Source organism: Motacilla alba, chromosome 3 (assembly GCF_015832195.1).
Source record: "Motacilla alba alba isolate MOTALB_02 chromosome 3, Motacilla_alba_V1.0_pri, whole genome shotgun sequence".
In the NCBI taxonomy this organism is placed as follows: domain Eukaryota; kingdom Metazoa; phylum Chordata; class Aves; order Passeriformes; family Motacillidae; genus Motacilla; species Motacilla alba.
Window position 1 is genome coordinate 81,748,747 of NC_052018.1, and position 18,251 is coordinate 81,766,997.

The 18,251-nt window shown below is 34.9% G+C and overlaps 1 protein-coding gene across 2 annotated transcripts in view; it reads right to left on the bottom strand.

The window, feature by feature from the left end:
* Nucleotides 1–18,251, bottom strand: part of SDCCAG8 (SHH signaling and ciliogenesis regulator SDCCAG8) — a 116,363-nt gene that overhangs the window by 93,839 nt on the left and 4,273 nt on the right. For both annotated transcript variants that reach the window (XM_038130324.1, XM_038130325.1), the window contains exons 2-11: nt 15,567–15,728; nt 15,377–15,459; nt 11,835–11,948; nt 11,305–11,430; nt 10,870–11,010; nt 9,432–9,496; nt 7,507–7,695; nt 5,328–5,466; nt 2,612–2,764; nt 117–251 (exon numbers count right to left, since the gene is read on the bottom strand). In XM_038130324.1, the coding sequence (XP_037986252.1) occupies nt 117–251; nt 2,612–2,764; nt 5,328–5,466; nt 7,507–7,695; nt 9,432–9,496; nt 10,870–11,010; nt 11,305–11,430; nt 11,835–11,948; nt 15,377–15,459; nt 15,567–15,728 (1,307 nt within the window). The remainder of the gene's footprint in view (nt 1–116; nt 252–2,611; nt 2,765–5,327; nt 5,467–7,506; nt 7,696–9,431; nt 9,497–10,869; nt 11,011–11,304; nt 11,431–11,834; nt 11,949–15,376; nt 15,460–15,566; nt 15,729–18,251) is intronic.

Here is an 18,251-nt window from a genome sequence, read left to right on the forward strand (position 1 = left end):
AGTTACCACACATTCCTTGGCAAAACAGAGGAAAACTGACAAGGTAAAAATTCTCTTCTTTCAGGTCACAATGATAAGGAAAAACAAGTTCAATGCTCCTTTATAAATGTGCTTACCTTATTCATCTCCATTTCATGAGATGCAAGCTGGCACTGTGATTCTTCTAACTGGTTAACTAGAGAATTCTTTTCCCTTGTAATTCTCTCTATTTGAGCCTCCAAAGCAGCCACATCCTTAGATAAAGCTGTCACCTGAAAAAGTCCAAGAACACTGTAATGATGCAATTTGACAAACCACAGATCAATCTCTTGTGGAACTTTCTCCTCAAAAGCAACTGTATGTAGACAAAACACATAACATTAAAAAATGTAATAAAAAAATCAAGCATGTACAATAAAAATATATCCTCTAGTATTAATAATATAACAGAATATGGCTACATTATTTTATTGATGGGTTCACTATTTTTAATTTATTTATCGTGCAGTAGTTTATTTGAAACTTTTCATCGACTGCACTAGTCTCCAGGACTTGTTAATATGGACAAGGTGTCAGAAGCAGCTGGCTACATTAGTTTTGCAATGTAAGAGTACCATTTAACACCTTCTTATCCATCCCTATGTAGACTGATCCAAACCACATCATGTTCTCCTAGCTAAAGAAAACTGTTGTTGCAAGCACAGATCTTAAATTCATTTTCAAGTTCAGAAAACATTTCAACACTATAGATCAAAGCATACTGTTGTGCAAAACTCATATAGAATTAGTATATTAAAAATTCTAATTTAATTCAGATGAAATTTTGCTGGATGATTAAAAAATGTAACAATAAAACAGAGACAGTGAACCTTCAGCTGTTTAGCCCTGAAGCTTACTAATATAAGTGGAAATAATGGTGTCTGACAGTTCTAGGTTAACTTTCAGAAATTCAAAGCTAAACCTAGTGGATTATATATTCATAACTATTTTTCACTCCTTATACATCCACCTGATTTATCTATCATGCAAATTCTCCCCTTCAAACAAACCATTTCATAAAGTAAGCAATAAAATATTGAGATGAATCTTGACTTGATCCACACTATACCATTTCTACCATCTCATAATCCTAAAACATAGAAGTAGTTAATCATAGGTAGGTGTAAATCATTAACATAGATCATCATTTTCTACAAAGTCATCCCATCTCTTTAATTACCAGGCATGACATCATCATAGTGTCACTATATGTTGTTTAATGTATGTGCAAGATTAAAAAAAAAAAAAAAAAAAGAGTACAACTATTTAAAGTGGGAATTGGTTCCAGTAAAACACATTTCAGTGGATGATGAAATACAAACTAATGTGATGACATGGAGTGAAATATTCTAGCAAAAAAAGTATGAAATGCTTGTCTAATAGGCTGTATTTTGGAGTGAATACACTGCTTTAAATCAACTCTGTAACAAAACAAATAACTTCATAAGAGGGATAACTTCTAATAGATACCAAGGAGTCAAACAAGGAATTGCTTAATAATGTCTCCAGTGGAAGATTATTTTTTAATTTCAGTTTCCATGGCAAGACATCACTAATGATCAGTTCACATACTTAAAAGATCACTTAGTCCCTATCACTGTGCTTAATATCTGTTTTTGTATCTGGAATTGGAGTCAAAGAAGGTTTTTTATACACACTTAAATGGTTTATTTTGCTCAGTTTGTGCTCTCCAGATTTTTAGAAATAATACACAGAACTTATAAAAGAGTCCCAAAAAAAACAAAGAAAAAGTCTTCAATCAGGAGAGAAATTGACTCTGTTGTTTTCAAACCTCCACCATAAAATGGTTGAAGACGTTGCAGATCAAACAAGCGTGAAAACCACTAATTCATGAAGTATTTGTCTCTCTACATTTTTTCCTGTTTCAATCACCTTAGAAATGCCTCCTCTATCACAGGCTTACTGCTGCTAGTTTGAGCTTTCCTCTGTAGACTCCATTGGGCAAAAAACCCTCATGTTGTACACTCAAATTACAGCAGCATCTACAAGCCTAAAACAAGGTTATCAAGACTATCACAATGGTCGCGGCATAAACGATGAGACAGATTCTGTCTCAGAGAGTTTATAAACATTAGTAAGAGTGAGAAAAGATATTCCAACTCATTTCTGCAGGTGGGAAAACTAAACATATGATAAGATCACTTTGAAATTATGATATTATAACATTAATGTATATATAAGATCAAAGTAGCAAAGAATCCTAAATTTGACATGTGCTAACTTCTGAATGCTTGCCATGGCAAACTAAATAATAATTTTTATAAAAAAGCTAGGTACAAACCTTGTATCACATTTTATTTAACCCTTTCTTACTCTGATGCAGTGCATTAAAAATATTATGCAAACTAAAATAAAGTGTGTAAGATCAACAACCTAGTATCTATCTACTGACACAGCACAAAACCCAGTTAGTCAAACTCAAAACATCACTTATCTACCACTGCTTTAAAGAAATGGTGGAAGTGACTGAGCTCTCACATCCAAAACTAAAAATAAAAGATGGGTAAATGAAGTTCTAAAGAGGATGATACACTCATTGTAATACACAAACAGAGAAAGAACCAACTCATACCATTGCTGCCAAGTCCTCCCTTTCCTTCTTCATTTCTCGCCGCAGTGCTTCTTTTTCATCAGTCCTCTTGTTTAGCTGGGCAGCCAACTCCTTTTCAAGATAATTCTTCTGTCGTTCCATCTCACTTTTCAGTTGTTCACAGTGGACTAGAGCCTAAAAAACCCCAATTTACTTAAGTGAAAGAAAGCTAAAATTCTTAAACAAACATGGCATTCCTTCGATACCTTCAAAGAAGCCAGTTTGCTATTAGAAATGTCTTTTTTTAATGCATTTTTAATGATGTTTATACATATCCTACTGTGTTAACATCTAGAATAGGACTAACAAAATGAAAACAGATGTATGTGTTTGTAGGTTAGTGTGTTTTACATGCCTTACTGTAACTGAGAAATTTAATTGCTTTTAGGAATCATGGCAAAGATGGGAACATTTTTCTGTGTGTATTTTCCAAATAAGGAGCTGCTCTTCTAAAACTATGATTATTTGCCTTACATTTAAGATTTGAAATTCCAGAATGCACATCACTAGAATCAGCCTCCAGTATTGGACGCCTTGCAAATACAGTGGTCACTGTCTAACTAAAGAACTGAAGGAAAAATTATTAAAATGTATGCACTTCCACTTAGTCTTCTCCTGAAGTGAATTACTGAGTGCAGAATGCTAAGAAACCTGAAAGCAGTCAGTAAAGATACAAAAAAAGTTTGACAAATAAGTTTCAGGTTTGTCAAAAATTAATTCTACTAAATACCTCATAAAGTACTGTTTAATTGCTTAATTGTGTGCTAAAACACAGGGTTATAGATGGGTTTTCTATCAAAAAAGAAAAAAACTTAAGTTCAAGAACACTCACAAAACACTGTCTCCGCTATCTTCTAAAAATGCTGGGGGATAAAAGAAGATATTTATCTATTTATGCTGCTGTATCTCTGCCAAAGTGTAGAATTTGAGGGTTATGTCAGTTTAAATCAGAAATACACTACTCCATTACATGTAAATCCAAATATCCTGAAGGGAGCTTTGCTAGCCTACGAGGAAACTAGATTTAATTTCAACATTCCACTGATATTCAGCATATTCTGTTTCAAAAAAGCTAAAATAACCTCCCTTTAGGAATTCTAACTTATTACTCTTTATTTTCAAATTTTTTTTTAATGCTTATTTTTCTTTCACTCAAAGCCAATCTCCTGTGTTAAATTATTTTGGCTTTGGACTGTTCATGAGGGGAGCAATCTAAACCATTATTTTTAGAGAATGGTCTAGCAGTCTCCATTAGTTTTGTGGCAATTCTGTGGGACCCTCTTCAGGTGAGAGAATCACTCTGTTATGGCATTGAATCCTTTTCTGTAAGAAAGAATCATCAACTTCAGCAAACAATTGCCTGCATAAAACTGCTGTAGCTTGGTAGACATCCAAACCAATGCACTCTAGAAGAAAGTAGTTGCATTAGTTGCATTTCAAGAAGAAATGTCTATTTTGTTAGCTCCACTGTTCTGACTACACAATGAGCAGTTCAAACAATTATTCTTTGATGACATTTGTGTCAAAAATATATTCCTGATTTTGCTTCGACTATGTAAACTTAAACATAACCTATCTCCTTCCTGCTCTATGCAATAAGCAAGAAGCCAAAAACTACAGAGACAACCAAAAGATGAGAAGAAATGGTGGTTTTAAGTGATAAGCACCTGAGGTTAGACTTTGGGACAACAGGCTGATGAAACTGCAGTTATAGTATTTGAAACCTTGATGTGTTAATTCTCACTTTTGTTATGTGGACTGTTCTATGGGATTCCATGCCAGTTATCAAGAAAAACAGCACTTAAGAGTAGTATAGGACGGGGGGGGGGAAAAAGGATGATTTGTACTTACCAAGAGGTATACCAGTACTTGTAAAAAGTAAAATTTTTTTCCTGTTCTTTCATATTAAAACAGTTTTGGGGCATGAAAAACCCCCAGGCTACTATTCAGCCTTGAAGACAAACTCGTAGCACTTCACACAACCCTACAAGCACACACTTTCCTCTTACAGCACTGGATAAGTAACACAAATTTTATCAATCTTGTTTGCATTCAATTACAAAAACCAAACCAAAGCATCCCTCTCTCAATTCCATGGTAATTCACTAATAGTACAGTAGATGTCACTAACTATCAAGGAAATAATTTGGGTGAATATAGGTTGATTGTGTACAGAACTAGGGCTAACACCAGCATTAGATCAAAACTGGTTTTATCACTATTTTTTACATAACACCAGAAGCTTAGACAAGCATAGCATTAGACAAGACTTCTCATCTTCAAAGAGCTCTGACAGTCAATCAGTTCTTGCACTGCTGTCATCTGAGGCAAAAAAGAACTGTTTGTAAGCATTTTAACTATTCTTTCCAGAGTAGGTCAGAAGTGTGACGTCAAAATTATCCTCTTACATATCATGAATATCTTTGAAAATTCTACAACTCAATTTATATCACCTAGCTGTGAAAGTACATCAATTAAAAAATGCAGCACTCCTTATAGTATTGATGAGAATTTAAGAACTTGAATACAGAATTCATATTACTGCTCAGAAACAGTCACATGGTGCAGTTGTTTTAAATCTACATTATATTAAAATATGACAAAGGTCTTATGCATGCATTCTCTCATTAGCATGAAAACTAATTAACATTTACATTAGATCTGGACACCAAAAGCTCTAATTTAGTGACGGATTTACCTTTGTTTTTTCAAAATTGGCCTCTTCTGCCATTTGCACAGCATGTTCAACTTGCTTACAAGCATTAGATTCTCTCTGCTGCATCTCTTTTATGCTTTGTCTCACTGAAACAAGTGCATCCATCAAGTCATCTCTTTCTCTGGATATTAAAAAACAAACAACCCAGATACTTCTTCTGTTTCTTTTTGTAAGAGAAAAAAACCCAAACAACAGCTCTACCAAATATAAAATACACACAGATGAAAGACTTAAGGGTGGAAAGCAAGCAAGACTAAAACTCATGAGTGAAAGACCGCATGCTGCAAGCTTGGCAGATACTGAAAATATCATTTTCTTGACAACCAGTCCTTCATTTTAGAAGGATGGACCATTAGAGAAACTGCCAGTAAAGAGAGCAGATCTCAAGTCATTAATGTACAGAAGCCGAGCACATTCTGTTGACATAACAAAATGGAGATCCATGCAAATAATAAAATAAAGGCAATATGGAATTACACTCTGATTAAATGTAAAAGAGGGAAAAATAATAAAAAGGAAGGGTTAAGTTCAACAAGTAATCTCTAAGTACATAAAATGACAATCTAAATCCATTTGCTGCAAACTGAACTAAGCCAAACAATAGGACACCTGGATTCTACAACTCTTCACTAAGACACTAAAATCTGTACTAAATGGTAAATCAGAGTTGGTAAAACTGTAATACCGGACTTCACCTTTTCATTATTGTGATATGTTAAAAGCTTTTAAATTAAGTTTTATCTGTTGTCTGTGGTTTATGTGCAGCTCAAGATTCTGTCTGAAAACTGTTGTGTTCTTAATGTTATGTAAAGTGGTAACACATTTTTTCTGTATTCTGTATTAGCAGTCATACTTTGAAATTTCATTTTATTTTTGAATGGATAATGTTCTTTTGAAAATTCCTACTGAAATACCCTTGTTTTTAATAAACTGCACCACAAGTAGATGTAGCTTTTAGATTTTTTTAAACCTACCAATGAAATACTGGTTTAAGATAAATAAAGAGGTCAATTCAAATCTTTTATTTCAAGCTCACCATAATATAAGAGGACAAGAATGTACTGATTTACAGTTTGTTCATATTTTCCAACATCTGTGACAAATAATTACTTTTGTTACAAAAGTAGATTTTGAAACATGACTTCTCAGCAATAGAGCTTTGCCAGAAAATTTTTGGACTTGCTAATAGAAAAAAATACATAAATCCTGGCAATAACCATCTAGTGCAGAGGGACAGTGCCCATTTGACCGAGTACATATATGATCTATGCCCCTTCAGTCTCCCTGCTTCTAACTGACCCACTATTCCATCTCAGGCTCATTCTAATACTTCAGAAATTCTAAGAAGCTTCAGATACCTGTCAATAAATAGATGGCTGTTTAACAAACTTTGAGAAAGCTGCAGTATCCTATCATTATTACTAGCAAGTAGAAAGGCAGAGTTTTTTTGAAGATAAATTGACTGGCAGAATTCCTTAAGGAAAAGATTTAAATGTTGGGATCCATAAATTACATATATCCAGCCTATATAGCTGTGCTTTAAAAAAAATATTTAAATAAAAGCTATAATTTTTTAAAGGGTGCAACAAATAATTTCATTTATTTTTGTCCCATGGAACTTCTTTTCCCTGTCTTATTGTAGTGAGGGAGGAACTACTACAGGTGTTTGGGTTAGGAAATGCATCCTACCCAAGCACACACCCTATTGTTGATGTATCTAAAACATTCCTCAGAGGTAAAGAGAATAAAGTGGAGCCAGAAAAACTTCCAACTACATGATTATAATGAACTTTTGCAAGAAATAATCAATCAAAATGCATGGACTTGCACAATATTTGTGCTGACAGAGTGAAGCACTTGTTTGTATAAAAAGTACAGGAAACAGACTGTAAATTGTCTCATTATCTGGTCAGCCCAAGGTATCATAATTACATTATAACAACTAAAATTCTTTCCTACTTAAAATGAGCAGCAAAGCTATTGTGGATTTTGGAGTGGTTGGGAGCTACATTCACTCATTTCAGCATTATGACTCCAGCTTGGGAGTGTATTGTTCCAGAAATGCACATCTCTCTACGAATGTAACACAACACATTGAGAATTAAAAGGTTTAATGCAAGCAGCCATGCTTCCAACACAAATACATAACCCCCCTACCTACTTTGTCAGCCTCTCGATGGTCTGCACGTGGACATTGCAGTGAGTCTGTGCAAGAATGGCCTCGTGCTGGGCACAGTTCAGGCACACACCACCAACCTGGCCAGAATTTCTGGCTGCAAACAGTGACTTTTGGTGTTTCAGTCTTCCTTCCAAATCTCTGCAGGTCTTCTGAGATTCTGAAAGGTCTTTTCTAGAAAGAAGAAATTTGTGAGATCATATATTTCTACAAGTCATATTCATATACAATATATAACTACAAATGTTACCCAGAAAGAACTGTAAGAATCCCTGTAATAGACAGTATTTTACACATTTCAGTAGGATAAGGAAGACTTCAACAGAGAAATAACAGTCGAACTGCCCAACCAAAATTATTAATAGACAAAATAATACTGTGTTAATTTGTTTCTTCCCCCATATTATCAGAAAATATTGAAGTTAAACAAGTTTATTAGATGAAAAACCTGTAGGCTTAAATTTTGTCTGAACAGAGTATAATATTCATTATTAGCAAAAAAAAAGTCAGCTGTATAAATATTTCAATACTCTAACGATTTTTTGTTGCTTTTATTAATGACATCACTAACTTCATATTTATTCTCTACTCTCTAGACAAGAAATCAGCACATTCACTCAGATCCAGGATTATGCACAACCTGAGGTCAAACACATGTGCAGAAAAACAGGCTAAGTTTTTTACTTGTCTCCAAAATTTTTACCAGGTGCTCTGAAGAATTTTCTCCAGAATTTCCAAGCATGTGTCAGGCTGGGGAGATCGCAAGCAATAGGAATGTTAACATCAGGAAGTTCCAGACAAACGCACACTGTGCACATATAGATCAATTTGACAAATTGTGCAATGAATCCAAAGCTTTGGGTTTGTTATGCAGGCCATCTGGGCAGCACACACACAGGAAGTCTGACACATTCTGGTTGCATTGGATTTACTGTGCACATGATATATACACTGCGTGCATTCTTATTTCCATCTGGAAAATCTTCTGTGCGCTTTTTCCAATTTTAGTACTTGGTCTATTACATATAACCCGCTATAACCTGAACAGAATTTGCTCTGTGTATATCCTTAGACAGTCGTGGTGCAACAAACCTTTTGTTGGAAAGTTTTGGACAGAAATCAGCAAGTCCTGTGTACATTAATCCTTGTAGTTAAAAGGGGAGATAGTCCCACAGAAAGCCATATAATTTCTCATTTCAGTAAGACTTAGTTTTGCAGAACTTCCTGTTTGCAAGATCATGCCTCTTAGGAGAGATCAGAGGCTGAATAATGTACTTGAGGAACTTCTGAGACACCCCCCAACAATTATTTTTGAATAATAAGTGTTTTTAAATATAACACTTGAGGCCAAGGGGAAAAAAATTGGATTATACAGCTGAAGTTAAAGATCCTCCTTTACCTTCACTAAGACAACTGGCTTTGCATGTTGCAGGTTTCACTAATGCAGAAAGCATTCTTTTAACTTGTCTCCCTACCAGTAACTCTTTTTACACACAGTAAAGTCTAGCATTTTCAAAAATATGAAACCATGATTTATTTAGGGAAAAACATGATTAAACAGTAGTAGAAAGTAGCTAATTATGGAAGTTGTCACACAAGTTAAAATTGTAACCTCTCTTTTTTCTTCAAGCAGTCTAGCTTACATGACCTTTCTTAGGGGAAAGAGGGTAAAAAAGATGTTTTATATGGCTACTGTTTCTATAAAGAAGCAGTACATTAAATGTTACTACATTGATGTTTGAGAGAACTTAATAGAGAACCAGTTTTCAGGGACACTATCAGAAGACACAACATTCAGACATTTAGGCATTCTCTTAGTAAAATTCAGATTAAGAGTGGTTTCATGCAGTTATACCGTGACAATTTTTAAAGGATTATTTTAAGGAAAAAAAAAAAACAACCAGCTTTACCTTAGAGACTGTATTTGAGCATCAAGGATATTGACTTTTTCTTGATAAAGAAGTTTTAGATTCTCCTTTAGAAAAGATGGGAGAAGATATGTGTTGCTTTCTTCATAACAGTCTTTACAAATAAACCTAGACTTTACCCACATTCTTTTCCCCCGAGGACATAAACCTGTTGAAATACTAGTGGCAGAGCAACCTAAATATTCCACTTTTCTGGAAGTCTGAAAAGGAATCAACCCTCCCATTTTTTGTTTCTAAATAAGGTTTTTTGCCAGATCCTCATATGGCAAATTGTTTCAATTCCAACTGCATTCCTCAATTCTCTACAATGATTCACAGAAACTGATAATCATGTCTTGAGTTTGCTCTTGCTTTCCAAAAGTCAGCAGATATGAATATATAATTATTAAGAACTTTAAGTACACAGGCTATTTATTTATAATATAGTGAGTTACTCTTCATATACCTGGTGAAGAACTAGGTATATGAATCAACCACACCCATGTTAAATAAAATGGTGATAACAAACAAGATAAAGCACCACACATTTGGCTCACTATGACACTTAGAATGAAGTTACAATCAACATGATTCTTCTGATCTAAATGTGGCAGATGAAGAAAAAAGCAATTACTGTAAAAAACTGCTTCCAAACAACTGCAGGCATAAGTGATCACTGAGGTCTTTAGCTCTAAAATAATAGTACAAAAAAACCCCAAAACTATATATTTCTATGAAAAAAACCCTCAAATCCCATATCACTAAAGAATTAAAGTACCATACAAATTCCACAGTACACAAATGCACATGGATAAAATATATCAAAACTTTTCAATTAGCCAAGTTTTTTTTCCCAAAAGACAGCAAAACTACCCCACTACTTCAGAGCAAAAGGAAAACTAATATCCTCTGAAACTAAAAATACAGAAGGAGGCAACATCATCTCTAAATTACTAGGACTCCTCTGTATCTCTAAAAGCACAAGGTCTGTAATTCATCCAAGAGAAAGCAGATTGCACAAAAGTACTTTTTTACCTTACTGAAGCTGTACTGCTCCAGGAGCAGAACAACTCATTATGAAAAGAGCTTGTGTGGAGGGCTACATAAACTACACCAGCTAGTTTCCACCTGCTTGGGTGCTGTGTTACTCCTAAGACTCTCCAAAAGTACAGGGAAGCCATTATCTTTAAACAAGAATTATCTCTGGGAAGTCATCATCTGCAGCTACAACCTGCCATCTGTGTCTAACTGCACAATAATATTAATTAGGGTAAAATGAGAAGATGAGGTTTAAGAGAATAAAATTTGAGCTCAGATTAAGGTTCAGTCAACTAAAACTTCTCCTGTGTCTGTTCAAAGCTGATCATCAGAACTGGAACAACAACAACAATGCTGAAGAGTTTTGCAAAGGTAGGACTCCGTGAAGAAAGGTAATACCAACCAGTTCTCCAGGCCATCTGGCTGTGTCTCCAGAAGCTGCTGCAACAAAAGCCTGATCTTTGTTATGTGCCAGGGAGGAGGTGACAGGCTGGTGTGTGCTACAGTCTTTACCACCTCCAGGCCAGGATTTCTGAATATTTGCCTAAAATGAAAGTATTAATGCTTCAGTTATGATTATGTAGGCTGGTTTTTTAAACAAATTTACTTACTTAAGCATTGAATCTTATAATGTTCAGTAGAATAGAAGAACCAATAAACAACTTAATTAGGTGAGAACCTACAATAATGATGTTACCCATGGAAATCCATATTTACAAATTCTCATTAAATTTTGACTAAAATTCCATTTGCAGACAACCATTTGTATACCCTTCCGTAAAAATAACCTGGCCAGATCCTTGAGCACTGATTAAAGCAACAAAAAATAAAAACTTACTGTGGCTTCAAGAAAAGTTTGTTCTCTCAACATGTATTCTGCAGTTAAGAATTTCAACTTCTGATGGAGTTCCTCATTTTCAAGTAAAACTGCCTGTTCTTGATTTTTCACCCCACACAACTCCTCCTATAGGATGAAGGAATTACATTTAAAAGGTTCCTTAAGATGGCTATCAATACTGAAATGCATCTTGAGACCAAGAGTCTAGACTAACATTTTCAAATATTTGAACCCTTTTAGAGAGACTATGGGCTCACAAAAGAGAGATTTTGTATTTTTGCAGCTTAAATTGGTAAAAATCTTCTTTTAAAAAAATGCTTATTGGTATTTGTGACAGGATGTAAAAATGTCTTTAAAGACCCATAAATACCAGATACCAAGACACAGGGTAAGGGATATACTGAACTGCATTTGGTTCAGTTTTTGTCATTACAGCAATCAATCTCAAGTCTGAATGTAAGCTGCTTTTAATGCAGTTCTTCACATTTGGGGGACCAGGGTTTTAGTAGGTCAAATAAGTTGTCTGATACCTTGCAAAACTTCACTTCTGCTTCCAAATGTTTAATGTACTGTGACTGATCAGTGATTATAGGAACAAGATCAAAAAGGGCTGGTAAGTCTGCAGGCACAGCTTCTGGGGGCTTCTGAAGGAAGTAAAGAACAACATGTGTTATGTTCTGATTTTCCATTATTGCAGTAAGATCTTGCTTGCACACAGAATACAATCTACAGTTTTCTGGTAAGGCTTCAAAATGCACACAGAATTGTTAATGGAGTTTTCTCCATTAACTCTTGTCCCCACTTCTGAAGGAAAACAAGTATCTTTATGCATATCACTGTTTTTGAAACTTCCACAATTCTAACACCTATGATTTTGGGTCACAAACATACCTTTTGTGCAAAAATATTCCATGATATATTTTCTAAATGTAATTGAATTCTAAAAGAGATCAAAGATTCAGAAACCTACATCCTTTTCTTTTAAATATTACTTTTGAAATATTCACCGTTCAAAAAAAACCCAAAAAACAAAACAAACTAAACCTGAACAAAAACCCCACAAAGCAAAATAAAAAAAAGCAAACCAAGCTACTAATGGCTATTTCAACTGCTAGTTATCTTAACTAGAGGTTCTGCCAACAATGCATTAAAATTACTTGTCCAATCCTTATAAAGGTATATTCCTTAAATTAGGATGAGGTGAAAGTTTCTAGCAACAAAAACCTTACAGTCCAATTATACCAAATATAAGTATTGGTTTTAAAGAGGGGGACCCTCTTGAGATAGCTGGAACCAGGATTGCAGAAACAAATGGAGGGTATCCAGAACTATCTGAAAAAACATCCCTTTATAGAAGGAATTCCAAATTTATCACATATTCTGTCTAACTCAGTAGACATAAGCTCCCTGTTCTATTGACTCAGAATTCATCTTTATTTAAATTCTTAATCCTACCTACTTTATAAATTAAAACAAGAAAAGGAACCCCACATGTTAAAGTATATATAATAAAGCCTTGATAATATTAGTAAGTTGTCTGTTTCTCTGGCTCCTACTCATCCATCCGTCTTCTCTGAAAACGTAATGAACACCTTGCAGCTAAGACCTCCAGCTGCCACGCTGCCTCCCTGACCAGATTACACCACAGCAGTGTTAGAAAATGTGGGAAAACCCCATTTCTATTGAAATTATTTTTCACTGAAAAACAGTTCTAATGTTTAAACTGAGAAGCATCACTGTAATGCAAACAATAGTGCTTAGGGATTTTTCACTAAAAAGAAAATAACAGGTAGTATATTTTCTCAACACAAAAAGACCTCTGTGACCTTTTTTTTAACCTTTTTAACAACCTAATAGTTATAAATTAATTATAAATTGATTTGGGATTTTTAAATTAATATTCTCACAGTATAACATGTAACAGGGTGAAAGAACAGAGGTCAGGAGAGGCATGAATTTAAATCTGGCTAAATATTAAAATCAGAACTGAAAGACACATTTGATCAATATGAATTACCAAACAATTATGCCTGAGTCTTGGAAATGCTGTTCACATTCACATACTTAATACTGAAAAGGATTTATAAAATATAAATGCTTAGCAGCTCTAGAAGCCAGTTCAACACAGTGACAAACAGTTTTGCCAACATCACAAATCATTTGGCCCACCTTGTACTTTTCCAGAATGTCTCAAATCTCAAGCATCTAAACCACAGAATCAGAGGAACTCTGCCACCCTATAAACTGGCAGAAGGCAACAGGAATCACATCTCCAGCTATAACAGCAGTGTCAGGAACAGAGGTTGGGTGCAGCTAGGTTAGCCAAAACCCAGCTAGCAGAACTGCAGTTGTTATATGAAGCAATCTTGCTGGGCCTTGACCTCAGGTGATAAAGTGTAGAGCAAAAGGAAAATTTCTGCACAACCATCTGGGTGTAATCAAAGAAAGGATTTAATCATTTGATGTCCACTGTAGCTTTAATCTATGGGCAAGAAAAGGGAATTTTCTTGCAACAATATTATTTGTATGTATGAAGTATGGTAAAGGTTACTAGAGTGTAGAGTTTTTGTGAAATGTTATATTTAGCTATAGATCCTGCAGTCATTTACTATTCAGCAGTCATCAGGTATTTCAGCATCACTCAAAGCAAAAGGTTAAGGTTACTCATAATCTAAGTTTGCTTTCCTTGACCTTTGGAAAATTGGATTCTTCTTATACAAGAAGCATTTCTGCAGTGTCCAGTAAATCACCGGACAAGCTCATATTTTACGAGGGCTTGGGCTTATTTTTGGTGTGTGTGCACTTTTGCAGTTCAACATTTTTTTGAGCTTTACACGTGGTCTGCCTTCAGAACACTTTCATATCCTCAAGCAGACGGAGGACAGCTGCAAAGGAGAGTAAAGCCACCACTTCACAGAATGTCTCTCACTGGAAACTTCAAGAGGAAAAAATGGGGCAATGCTGTACCAATATAGTTAATTCCCATTTTTTCCTCTGTTTGTTCCTCCATTCTTTGAGCCACTCCCTGAAAGCACTACCCCAAGTCTCTTAGATAAAAGTATTCAATTTTCTAAATTCTCCACTCTAGGAAAACTTCCCAATATGAGTAGAAAACTTTACCAAAGATGGAAAAAAAGATTCTTTCCCTCCCTTCCAAGGCTAAATACAAGCTGATAGCGATTCATTCAACGATCCATCAATCCCTTGAGCTACAAAACACTAACTCTTTCCTATGCCATTATGAGGCAAAATACCTTGCAGGAGAACCATACTAAACTCGTGGATCTTAGAACACTCAAAAAAGTTAACTTTAAATAAAATTCCTTAACATCAGGACAGCAGAGCTACGCTCATTACACAGACGGAAAGCAACACAGCAGGAATACAGGTTTTAGATTATTCTGCTGTTTGCTTTGACAGCAAAGAACTGCTTGTCTTGCTTAGCATAAACCAAAAATATTCAATGTAAGCCATCAAAAGATAAAACTGCAACAGTGCCTTTGAATTATTTTTCTATGGAGATTCTAGCAATTCTCAGCTGCTCTGTAACTGAACGGTGCATCACATGTGCTGTGACGCAGTTCTGCTTCAATGAAGCAGCATCTGAGAAGCCCTTGTAAGGGAGAAAACAAACTTTGACAGAGACCACTGCATTTTGGCAGAGAACTACAAAACCTGTTTTTGCATGAACATCTCTAACTCCTTCAAGATAAAGCACAGTTAAAGCATAAGGAGGACACTGTGAAACTTTAAGGTACAGTCAAAGGAAAGAAGAGGCTGCTTTTTCAGAAATTTTCCCTTGTTGTCTATCCTAAGTGTTTTCAAAACAAAAAGGATGGATGACCACACTACATAGTCAACAAAAAGAGGAGAAAAGTATAAACCCTGTATTACAGATTCCTTTTTCTTCCATTATGATCATAAGGATGCTAAGTTTTGGTCATAGCCTCAGTAAACTCCCATATTTAAGATTGTTAAAATGATTCAATGTTTCATTTTTTTCTCTTTATACTATAAAATCAATATGCATGCATTTATTCAAACAACACAAATGAAACCAGAAGAAACATACATGGAATGAATTTTTCCTTCCTGAGGGAGACTCTTCACTTTCCTTTCTTTCTTGGTGTTGCAACAAAATTTTAAGTTGGTTAACTAGGAAGAGATAAAAAGCATTATAACTAACAAATAATTACTTTTTAAATTGAAATTAGTGTAATTCCTAACAATGTTTAAACCATTTGTTTTTAGAGCAATCATACCTGCGTGACTGTGCTGCAGTTCCTGACTGGCTGCAGTCCCGTAGTCATCATTAGCCTTGTCTTCATTGTCACTGCCCTCATCCACAGAGGACTGGTCAAATCCAGTGCCATCACCTTTTGCCAAGGCATGTTTCAGTAGAGAGATGCTTTCGCTGGCACGTTCTAAAAAAAACCCAACCACGTCATTACCCACAATAAACAACATAAAAGACAGGATTTACTGGCTGATATTTTAAACGGGAAAAAACAAAACATGAGAGAACTACAAGCATTCAGCATGTGTCTGGCTTGACTACTTGACCTAAACTCAGCCACTGGAAGCAATTAGCTAATGCAAACAGCCAAAAAATCTATCATATTTGCAAAATATTTACTAAATACTAATTTTTCAGAGAAGAGCTATACATAGCATCTTAGCCTAGCAGCAGCACAAGTAATCATATACTTGACCCTAAAATATTTCCTACCATATGCACCTTCCATCCTTTTCAATGAACCTAAAGCTCATGCTACATTTTCTACAATATGCAGGATTGGAAAGCAAGAAAAATGTTTTTGCATTTTAGTGATTCCACCACACATTATTACAAAGCAACATGTCACACAATGAAACAAATACCTGAGTAAATAAAGTAATAACTCAGCAAACCAAGCTGCCATAAAACAGTTATTAAATGAAAATCAAAGACTTCTAAACAGTGTGAAAAATAAATAACAATACACACTATTCTAGAAAAAAGACCCAACAAACACAACAGAAAACCTCTAGCCACATAAATATAAATATTTTCAAGAACTGACAGATGACACAGTAAAGGTCTTATCTAATGTTCAATAAATTTTTTCCTTGTATTCCTTTCTTAATTTTTTTATTTTATTCAGCTGACTTCACAAAAATCATAAGCATATTTTAAACAGTCAAAATTTAGTAAAACAAACCCAAATACCATTTACAAGGCAATGACTCAAAAAAGAAGGTTTAGGTCAAATATTTCATTTTTGGCATACTTAAGCTATTCATCCTTTCTTGAGCATTTCAGGATGCTATGAGGGTGGAAGAGCTAATTGAGAAATGGCAAAAGTATCTCAGTGATGCAATGGCTTAGATATTTAGCAAACTATGTTGCAACCATTTGTTGCCAAGAAGTGTTCAATGTCATTTAAGCTGTCATGTGGTGTGTCATCTGAGAGCATTAAAGTTCCTTCATTTCCCCATTCCCTGCCGGAGAACCCCAGAGTACCAGTATTTGCTCCCTAGCCAAGGGACAAACAACAAACCAAACGAAACCAGAACCAACCAAGCCCATATAAATTGGTTTTCCCAGAACTTCTCTCTCTTTGTAGTATTACAGGTTCTGAACTCCAAGCTATTACCTCATTCACAAAGATAACAAAGATAACAAAGATCTTCTTACACTCTGTCCTCTTTCCCCATAAACGTACAGGCCAGTGGTAGTGAAACACATTAAAACCATTATCAATGGCACACTGATGCCAATTATTCTTTGACTACACTTTCCTGCCTCTGAAATAATGTCACCACATTCTGGAAAGCATTATCAAGTATTTTCTTAAATTTCTTAAAAGAATGCCTATTTCCAAATTACTAATGTTGCTGTCATAGGCAAAACACTCACTACTGGGAAACTGGGAATTAGAGGAGGACCCAGTGGTGTGGCTTTACATTCACCAGATACAAGAGATCCAACACTTACTTCAGGAAGAGTTGAACTGGATGCCTAAAAGGGAATACCTAGATTGCAGTATTTTTTATTTCCAAAGTAAGGAACATAATTTTGGGCATTAAGATAAAAGACAATACACCAATGAGTGGAAAGCCTATGTTTGTTGTTTCTCACAATGTAAAAATATTCTTTTAAAATATGAAATAAATTTTAAAAAACCACTGTGGATGCAAACTACGGGACAACAAAGAACATCTTAAAGACAACATGATTAATTTTTTAATGAACTCAGAAGCAATTATTTTTAAGTCTCCCCAATCTGTTTCAGTTAAGCTACTCCTGTAATAGTACATTTTATAGAAACATGGCCTCAGTGAAAACATACTTCAAAATCTGCTCACATGCAGAACTATGATTTGCATATCAAAATCAATCAGCACCTGTCTTTTCGATGTCTTAACAAGACTCTACAAATAAAATCCAAACATATATTCCTGTTCTATGCTAAAACATCATTGAAGTGCTATTTCCTATTGGAACAACTGATGATATAATTGAATTTGGACTCATGTGGATTGAAACTTCAAAAGAAAAAAAACAACTTACTATTAAGCCCTTTGGTTTGCAGTGTTCAAAGGATCTGAGATGATACTGAAAAATGACAAGCTAGCACCCAAACCTGATGGATCAAACTCAATACATAAAAAAAAAAAAATCAGTGTAGAAACAGTTTGCCATTGAAGTCAAAACAGGAAAAAAACCCAGAAGGCATTGAACCAGTTTAGCATTGCCTACACAAGAGATGTTTTCTCAGGCACTGACTGCACAGAACTCTTTAAAAAGAGTACTCCTTTAAATGAAAGCACCAAAACTACCTCATTCATGGACTCGGAAATGCCATAGAAAATACTCAGGGAGCAAAAGAATCAATCATCCAAAACAACAGAATTGCCTGAAAGACATGGAAAATAACTCCAGCTGGTAGAATCATTAAGCAGCA